The sequence below is a fragment of the Petaurus breviceps genome, unplaced genomic scaffold (genome assembly GCF_028583685.1).
Source record: "Petaurus breviceps papuanus isolate PSGF00001 unplaced genomic scaffold, PetGlider_PUasm1.0 85708, whole genome shotgun sequence".
Classification (NCBI taxonomy): Eukaryota; Metazoa; Chordata; class Mammalia; order Diprotodontia; family Petauridae; genus Petaurus; species Petaurus breviceps.
The window spans coordinates 1,635-11,003 of NW_027186729.1; the positions used below are offsets into that span (position 1 = coordinate 1,635).

Consider the following 9,369-nt stretch of genomic DNA (forward strand, 5'->3'; position numbering starts at 1 on the left):
TTGGGTGACCATGATGAGGCAGGACAGCCTAATGGAAAGAGAACTGGATGGAACATCCTGAGTCTTGGTCCACAGCTCTATGGCTGGGGGATGGGGGATGCATGGCTTACCTTCCCATAGTCCTGGTTTGTTCATCTATAAGATGGAGACATGATCTGGGAACTCCCTGCTTACCACCATTGGAGGTGAGGCTTTGTAAACCCCCCCAAACCATGGGTCATGAAGCCACTTGTCCATTTGAGCTGCCCCACCGAGATCGACACAGCAATAGGCTCAGTCTGCAGGGTTTCCCTCCAAGTGTTCACCTCTTAAGCCATTTGACCTTCTCTGTGTGGATGGTCATGAATGGTCAGAACTCTCTTCCAGGAGGTTATGTCCTGGAGAATGCCCCTGGGGCTTGAGGCACCTAGACAAAGTTAGCCACAGGCAGGAACGGGGGGGGGGGGGCCCTCTGACCACAGAGAATCCCTTTTCAACCTGCATTTTGGGCAACAGGAAGAGAGCAGGTGTGAGGAAAAGCACAGCTTCTCTACTGACCCTAGGCTTCCTGCGCAGACTGTAAGGCATACAGCTCTGAGGAACATACTGGAGATGCCTGTCTGGGGTGGGTGTAAATAGACGGGTGTCCTGAGGACTTTATGAAGGGTGGGGACTGGTGGGGATGAGACCAGACCAGGGACCCAAGCTGTGGACCAGGGCTGCCACTCCTGGGATGAATTTAGGGGAGGACATGGACCAGGGGTCCTCAGGATGGGCCGGCTCAGAGGTGTGGCTATCTGTATCAGTGGAGAGAGCGCCTGAGTCGATGGAGAGTATGGTGAGTTCTCAGACCCCTGATGCAGTTTCCTACATTTTAAGAGCCTGGTGGCAGGAGACAGCCCTCCCCAAGCCCTGTGGTTGTTTTCACTCTCCCTCTGCTGGCTTCCCCAAGGTCACAGAGGAGGTGATGAGGGACGAGAGGATGGGCCTTCGCTCAGCCTTGTTTGCCGAGCCCTGTCTCGCATGGCTCCCTGTAAGCCTCCCACCTCCTGGCTCTCAGGGGTAGCCAGGATGCCCCTGTGGGGTGATCCTCAGCTCTGAAGGCTCCATAGGTCTCGTTACTGCAGGATGAGGCGAGAAGCCTGAACCCCAGGTGCCCAAGAAAACTGGGACACAGACAGTCAAAGAGGGAGGTGCCTTTGTGGGCTCTGAAGTAGAATTTTAGCCCAGGCTCATCACAAGAGCCCCTCCAGGGCTCTTAGGACTGAGAACATCAGGGCCAGGGACACTGAGGCTCCCCTTCCCCAGGTGCCTCCTGCCTCTAGCTGGATGAAGGCTCTCGCCATCTCCTCTCGAGTCCTCCTGTAGTCAGTGGGGTGGCCTGTGTTATCTGGGCCAGGAGTTAGAATTTCCTTTGATCGATCATTAGCCCAAGGAGGCTATAATTAGGTGGCGGAACAGGACTGTGTTGAAGCACAAGTGTGTGGGAATGGGGAAGGCAGGAATGCCCAGTGCTCCTGGATGGCACCCTCCATGGAGGGCGGCAGGAGCCCAGCTAGAGGGGGATTCAAGCTCTGTATGGGGTGAGGAGCAGAGGGGAGCTAGAAAGGCCTGGCTCACCCCGCAGGGGGATGTTTTCTGCAAAGAGGCTTTGTTAGGGACTCTGTGGTGAGTCAGATCTCAGCACCTGGACATGTGCTAGTAGCCCCACAAAGCCCTTTGACAGAAAGTTGGATCAGGGCCCGTATGGCCAGCAGAGCCTTTGGCGAGCAACAGCGGCATCTTCCTGGGTTTGGCCTTGGAGATCATCCCCCCATCCCTCTCTTCATCCCTGCCCCAGGGACCTCTGGTCCTAAGGGCATGCCGGAGCTGTCTGCAGGCAGATCAGAGAGCAAGTCTTCCAGAAGGTCATAGTGGAGAGAATGTTGGCAGTGCCCCGATCCTCGCTCTGCTGCTGGCTTACGAGGTGGCCTTCCCCTTTCTGGGCCTCAGTTTCTCCATCTGTAAAATGGGGGGGGGTCTCGGGGCTGTGACTGCATCACATGTGTAAGGATGAAGCTGGGCACAAGGGCTGGTCTTAGGTCTCTTCTCTGGCTCCCATCTCTCTGGGTGAACTTGGAGACTAGATAGCAGCTGTTAGCTGGGGCAGGCCTGACTGCCTGGTGTCTGGGAATGGCCCTCCTCATGGAGACCAGGAAGGCAGCATGAGTCTGACTGTCCAACCTGGCCAGGGGAATGGCTGGCCACAGACATCTTCATGGAGATGAGCCGATTCAGGTGGTCACCTTGGACAGAGAGGACTGGCCGGCCATAGCAGCTTTTCAAATAGATTACCTGGGTGCTTTTAGGTAAAGCTTTGGTTTTGCTTGGCTTTAGGGAGGAAAGCTTGGCCCATTACCCCTGCCTCCATGCCCCCGGATACTTTCTTAGCAAGGCTAGCTCAGCTCTCCCCCCTTTATTATCTGGGAGTATGCTGGGGGCCTTGGGAATTCATGATGAATGGCTAGGGCTGGAGGATGGAGGGTTTGTCACTGCTGGGGTGCAAGGGAGCCTGTGAAACCCCCACCTGGCCCTTCCCTTCAGCGTGGGTGGGGCTTTGTAGAGGGGGCCCAAGGCTCTAAAGGATGCCCCATGGCTCCAATCATGATCTCTTTGCCAATGATTCCCAGATCTCTCTATCAAGCCCTGACCCTCTAGGCCTCTGTTGCCCCCTGACCATTGGGCATCCTGTCTAGATGCCCAACCAACATCTCAAACTCAACATGCCCCAAATGGAATTCATTGTCATAACCACATGTTATGTCATAACCACGTAACCCATATAGAGGCTGATGGAGACCTCGCCTGTCCTCCAGCCTCCCACAGCACTTCTTCAAGCCTCCCCAGCACTGTCCCCACCACTTCTCCTCCCAACACTCCTCTTCATTCTCTTTGACCAGTGGAGAACATCAGGAGAGGGTCTTCAGGCCACAGTAGGGGCCTCTGAGCCCAGCCCCATCCTCTCAGTAGAGGGAGAGACAAGAGGAAGCCTCGGATGAAAGAACTTGGGGTGTTTTGCCTCAAGAAGATAAGATTTAGGGAAGACTAGAACAATTCCTGTCCTTCAGGTCAGGGGCAGAACCGGGAGAAAGGAGGAGGAGGTGCCCAGACCTCATCACAGCCCCCTCGGAGACTCTGTCGGGTCCAGAGTCCAACTGGCTCTAGGACCTCTAGTGGAGAGCCAAAGGACTTGCCCAAGGGCCCATGAGTAGGCAGGGAGGAACAGGGCTTGGACTTGAACCTCGGACCACTGAGTTCAGGAGGGATATTTAGCTGTTGAACTGGTTGGTTTTTGCATGAGCTGGAAGGAATGTGAGAGGGAATCTGGTCTCCGACAGTCCTTGAACAAAAGAGGAAACAGGTTTGTTATCCCTACCAGGCTTGGGCCCCAGGTGCCCTGAATCTCAGCCTGGAACTCTCCTCTGCACCCCACCTTCCCTGGTGGAGCCACCCCCTTCTCAAAGACCCCCAAAGCCCTAAATCCTCAATCTACTTGCCCTACTAGGCCCTGGCTTGTTTTGTCTTGTTGGTGGGAAGGGGTGGGGGAGTGAGGAGGGGAGGCCTGGGATGAATGCCGTGCTTGTCCTGCACCTGGAGAGGCGAGGCTGAGGACTGAGGTGATGGGGCGGGCGCGGAAGGAGCTGCACCCTCCCCATAGCGTCTGCTCTTGCAAACAGCGGTCTCTCTTGTACCTCTATTTGTGTTGGAGACGAGGCCCATGGAAACCCGAGTCGGGCTGAAAATAGGCGGCTTTGTAGAGTTGGGTTAACGAGGTATGTACGTTCAGAAAGGGCTTACCACTGGAAACGGCCGCTCTCTGGTCAAGTGCCAAGGCTCCGGGAGAGTTGGCTCTTGGTTAACGACTGGGGGTGGGGAGAGGGGCTCGTTGGTCTAAATGGATCAGGCCACTGGGAGGGCCCACGATGCCAGAGCCCTGACTGAGTGGGTGTTTGTAGCTGTGTGGCTGGGCTGGTGGGTGTGGTCCAGAAATAGCCACCCTAGGGCCCCCCAAGTCCTGCCCATGAAAATGTGGAGCCTGGTGTCCTGAGAGGGAGAGGTCCATCCTCAAGGTCCGCCCTGCCCTGGGGGAAGGACACTAGAAAGCAAGGCTGGCTGTAAAGAAACAGAAAAAACCAACCAAACAAAACCCCTAAGATTCCTCAAGGTTAAAACCCACAGACAAAAGGAAAACTAAAACTTTCCAAATGTTGTGTGTGCCCAGGAAAGCTCTCCATGAACAGCCCAGGCTGGATTGTGCAGCGCGACTCCAGCCTAATTCGGGACATGCAGGGAACAGGGACAGCGACAGTCCTGGGGGGGTGAGCTCTGGGTATGCTCTGAGCCCGCTGAGGGAAGTCTGCCTCTGCCTGCCTGGAACCGAGATGCCTGGGCCCAGGGCAAGGAAGGAAGGATGTGGGCAGAGAACGGCAGAGCCCACAGCCTTCCAGGCTTCTCCCATTTCCCCTTCAGCATCCCTGCTCTCTGTCTGCTGGGGACCTGCTGGGCCATGGTGGGCCTTGAAGGTGCCATTAAAGGCCTGTTATGTGTCAGGCTCTGGGCAGGGCACTGAAATACAAAGGAAAGGAGGGAAGGAAAGAAGGAAGGAAGGAAGGGAGGAAGGGAGGAAGGAAGGAGGGAGGGAAGGAAGGAAGGAGGGAAAAAAGAAAGGAAGGAAGAAAAGAAGGAAGAAAGAAAGGAAGTAGGGAAGGAAGGAAGGAAGGAAGGAGGCAAGAAAGGAAGGAAGGAAGGAAGGAAAGAGGGAAGAAAGAAAGAAAGGAAGGGAGGGAGGGAAGGAAGGAGGGAAGAAAGGAAGGAAGGAAGAAAAGGAAGGAGGGAAAGGAGGGAAGAAAGAAAGGAAGAAAGAAAGGAAGGAAGGAAGGAAGAAAGGAAGGAAGGAAGAAAGGAAGGAAGGAAGAGAGAAAGAGAAAGAAAGAAAGAAATGAAGGAAGGAAGGAGGGAAGGAAGGAGGCAAGAAGGGAAGGAAGGAAGAGAGAAAGAGAAAGAAAGAAAGAAATGAAGGAAGGAGGGATGGAATGAGGGAAGAAAGAAAGGAAGGAAGGAAAGAGGGAAGGAAGAAGGGAAGAAAGAAAGAAAGGAAAGAAGGAAGAAAGAAAAAGAAGGAAAGAAAAAGAAAACCACTCCTGCCCTCAGAGAGCTGACATTTTCTCCTGGGGAAACAACAGAGACAGAGATGTTGTGAGGAGGGCAGAGAGAAGAGGAGGCCTTCCTGGGGAAGATGGCAGGGTCATGCCAGGTCTTCAAGAAAGCTGGGAATTAGAGGTTTTGTGAGGAGGGATGGCACGCCAGGCATGAACCACTGCATCTGCAAAGGCATGGAGGCCATGCTTGGGAAATGGCTAGTTTGACTGGAATGCTGCGTGGAAAGTCGGTAGGATGTGCGATGGGACTTGACAAGTGGCCTGGAGTCTGGGGTCAGCGCTCCAGGCATGGTGAACAGAATGCTGGACTTGGAATTAGGCAGAACTGAATTCAAATCTTGTGTCAGACACTTCCTGTCTGGAGGATTCTAGGGAAGTCACATAACGTTCCTCAGCCTCAGCCTTCTCTGTGAAATGGGAGCTGCCCTGAATTGTGCAGAGCAGGCGATTGATATTGTCCAGCACAGCTACATGGCGCTTTCTGGAACCCCAGGGTCTGTGCTCCTGGGGGCGGTGCTCCAAGGGAGAGCAGGGAAGCCCTTCTGACCTTTGCTGGCAGGGATACAGAAATGGGGTGACCAAAATCAGTCCATCTTCCTTGCCCTGACTGGGTTACTTGTTGGGATCTTGTCTTGAACAAGCTTCATCAGGGCAGGCACACCTGAGCACACACATCACACACGATTTCTGTCTTCCTCTGGGCCACGGGGAGGGGAAGGTGTTGGCCCGGCTGCCGACAGACTGGGCGTCTCTGTGTGAGCCCAGGAAGGACGGCCAGCCCAGGAGCCAAACACCGCCCTGATGGGGCGGGCCTCCCCATGTCAATAAGCCTTTATTCAGACATCGAGAGGGAAAGATGGGTCTCTCCCTCGAGGCCTCGTCTCCCAGAGACCCTAGTGGCAGCCCTATGGAGGGGTCCTCGGTCCGCCACCATCTTCGGGGGGGGACTCCATTTCCGTACTTGCCAATGGACCACAGAGTGTGGCCCTCTAGGAAGCACAACATTGATGAGTCAGGGGAAGAAAGCAGCCCCTTCTCCCTTCCACTATCTTGATGCCAGCTCAGCAAACAGGTCTTTTGATAGTTTGGGCATGTGCCCTTACAGTTCCCTGGCCTCCTGAACCTGCCCCACTCCCAGCCAGAGCCCAGTCTCCCTTTTCTACTTGAGCTCAGAGCCTCAGTGAGCCCCCAGTGGGCCCTGTCCCCTCCCCAACCTCCGGACCCTCGGTGTCCTGGGGAGCTTAGAAAGTCCTAGAACTGGGGAGTTCAGCCAGGCTGAGGGAGCAACCCAGCAGAAGTATGACTATTCCTGCCCTTGGCAGCTCCTTCCCTCCCTCAGGGGTTCATCAAGGAGCTTTGCCCCAAGCTGGCATCTTTGCTTAGGAGTTAGGGTTCCCTGCTAGCTCTTCCCCCTCCATGGGACATGGGCCCCATCTCTGGGTGTCCTCCCTCCCCACAGTTAACTACAGTCTCACAGCTACTCCTGGGATTCCAGACAGGACAGTTACATGCTCCATGTCCCCCCGCCCCCATCCCTGAGACACCTCAAAGGAAACACTCCCCTCCCATTTCTCCCCATCGGAGTGGGGGATCTCCGAAGGCAGGGGCCGTCTTTGTATTTCTATCCCAGCTCTCAGCACAGGCCTTGGCATCTCATAACCACTGCATGCTTGGGGGCTCCTTCCTTTGGCCCTGCTGGTCCATGGGCAGAGCGTCCTTCCATTGCTGGGTCAGAGGCGCCCCCAGCACGCCCCACAGGGCCCCTGACCCACAAATGAAGCCAAGCACTCATGGCATTTCCCCTCTCCTTTTTACAGGAAATTGTCCTTGTGGTATTTTTTGGGACGGAGTATGTGGTTCGTCTGTGGTCAGCGGGATGCCGCAGCAAGTACGTGGGCATCTGGGGACGGCTGCGCTTTGCGAGGAAGCCCATTTCCATCATCGGTGAGTCGGAGCCTAGTGTCGGGGCCCCTCGATGTGGGCATTCTTGACTCAGAAAGGGGAAAGCTAATCTGGAAGGAATCCCACAGACTGCACAATCCAATCCTGGCCTTCGACAAGAGGGAAACTGAGGCCCAGAGAGAGGCCACCCAGGCACAAGGCAGATATGGACATGCCTCACTTTCTCTTCTGTTAGGAGTCCCAGCCCAAGGAAGGAGATTCCTAAAGTCCCTTCAGTCCCGCTCCCTCCTCACTTTATAGATGGGGACATGAAGGCCAACAGCCTTCAGACTTTCTGGCTGTGCCCAGGTCCCCAGCCTTGGCAGCAGACCCGGCCTCCATCCCCCTGTCCATGCCACCCTCAGATTCACGAAGGGGCCCATTGATCCAACCCAGAGCCCTGAGGAAGCCCCAAGCTCGGGTCAGAGGAGGGGACATTGCTTGGGGTTTGTTTGGGTGAGAGCTGTTCACAGTCATGCTGATGGTTTTCAGGGGTGTGCCTGGAGGGGTCTGAGGGACTCCCAGGGATCAAATGAAAGTAACTTGGGGATTATCGTCCAATGAAAATCTGGTTTTGAGAGTGTGGAAAGCTGGGACTATTCTAAGAAGCAGGGGCCAGTAGGCTAGGGACCCACTTTGCCAGCAGGCTGGCACGGGATTCCACATCCCAAGCGACCTTGGCGGCCCCAGAGGCTAATGCCTCTCATTGGACGGGTGGAAAACAGTCCCAAAGAGGGGAAGGGCCTGGGCCTAGATTCTGAAGGTAGAAAGTCAGAGCTAAGGTTCCAACCCAGACCACCTCAGTTCCTTCCTGTGCCCTTGGCTGGCTGAGTAGGGCTGAGCTCACATCCCATGGGTACAGCAACCATTGTGCCCCAGCCAGGACACTCCTGTACTGGGCATGGAATAAGAGAATCTTTTTGAAAAGTGAGCCACTATCAGGAACCACAGCCTGGACGCAGGGCGTCTTCAGGCCTGAGCTCATCTTACAGTTAAGGAATCTGAGGCCTGTAGAGGTTGGGGCAGGAATTAGGTCAAAGTCCCCTAAGCAGGAAAGTGAGGACTGGACCAGAGGCATTGTGACTCCAGTGTCAGAGGGCCCTGGCCTTGCTTTTCCCACTCATAAGACTCTCAGCCACTTGAGGACAGGGCTGCCTCCCCTCAGTGACTACATGGTGCCTTCCCGTCCCAGGGACCTCCTTCAAGAGAGTGTTTGGGGGCTGTTCTCGAAGGGGAAGGCTGCCTGGTGGGTTAGCGGTGACAAGGTCAAGCTTCTCGCCTTCCAATCTCTCCTCATGCAGACCTCATTGTGGTTGTGGCCTCCATGATTGTGCTCTGCGTGGGCTCCAAGGGACAGGTCTTTGCGACGTCAGCTATCAGGTAATCGATCATTCCTTCTCAGCCATGGCCACAAAAGGGAGGGCCTCCAGGACCGCGTCCCTCCTGGAGATGCCTCCTCTCAGCTCGTGCCTCCTTGCCTGTCTCCCATGTGCCTCCTCCAAATGCTGGGTGGAGGGTTCTAAGGGGGGTTGAGGAACAGACAGGTAGGGCAGTCACCTCAGACTGGCTGATGAATCCACCAGGCAACGGGCACTTGTGGAAAGCCCTCTGTGCCTGGCTCCCCCCCCCCAGGATCCTGGCATTCAGATTGGACAGACACCTGTATACACGGTGAACAAATGCGAGGTAGTCTGGGGAGGTGGTGTTGCCTTGGGGCAGTGGGTGCAGAGGCCTGGCGATGGGGGATGGCATGCGGTGTGTGGATCAGTGAGAAGATGGATGGATGAACAGAGGGTGAAGGGGAGGGACGGGGGCTCAGGCTTATAGTTTCAGGAGTTGCTCTGCTCTGTCCCCAGGGGCATTCGCTTCCTGCAGATTCTACGGATGCTGCACGTAGACCGCCAGGGCGGGACATGGCGGCTCCTGGGCTCCGTGGTCTTCATCCATCGGCAGGTGAGCTGGAGGGGCGCCCAGCCTCGGCCCGTCCTTCGGCCCCGGGGTCTGCTGCGTGTCATCTGGGCTTCCTGGGGCAGGTGAGGAGGGGCTGGCCCTGGCCCAGGCTGTAAGAAGAGGGCTGTTTGGCTTCTAAATGTCATCAGAAAACTTGCTGCTGAGTGCACACACACGCACAAACATGCAAACACACATGCTCCCATATACACACATACAATTCTCACACACATGCACACACAAACACACACTCTCCCATATACACACATACAATTCTCACACACACTCACACACATGCACA

At 55.6% G+C, this 9,369-nt stretch overlaps 1 protein-coding gene across 1 annotated transcript in view; it reads left to right on the forward strand.

The window, feature by feature from the left end:
• Positions 1–9,343, forward strand: part of LOC138176321 (potassium voltage-gated channel subfamily KQT member 1-like) — a 9,868-nt gene extending 525 nt beyond the window's left edge. Inside the window, exons 2-4 of the mRNA XM_069107125.1 lie at positions 6,995–7,121; positions 8,420–8,498; positions 8,975–9,343. Of these exons, the coding sequence (XP_068963226.1) occupies positions 6,995–7,121; positions 8,420–8,498; positions 8,975–9,155 (387 nt within the window). The 3' untranslated portion in view covers positions 9,156–9,343. The remainder of the gene's footprint in view (positions 1–6,994; positions 7,122–8,419; positions 8,499–8,974) is intronic.
• The last annotated feature ends 26 nt before the right edge of the window (positions 9,344–9,369 follow it).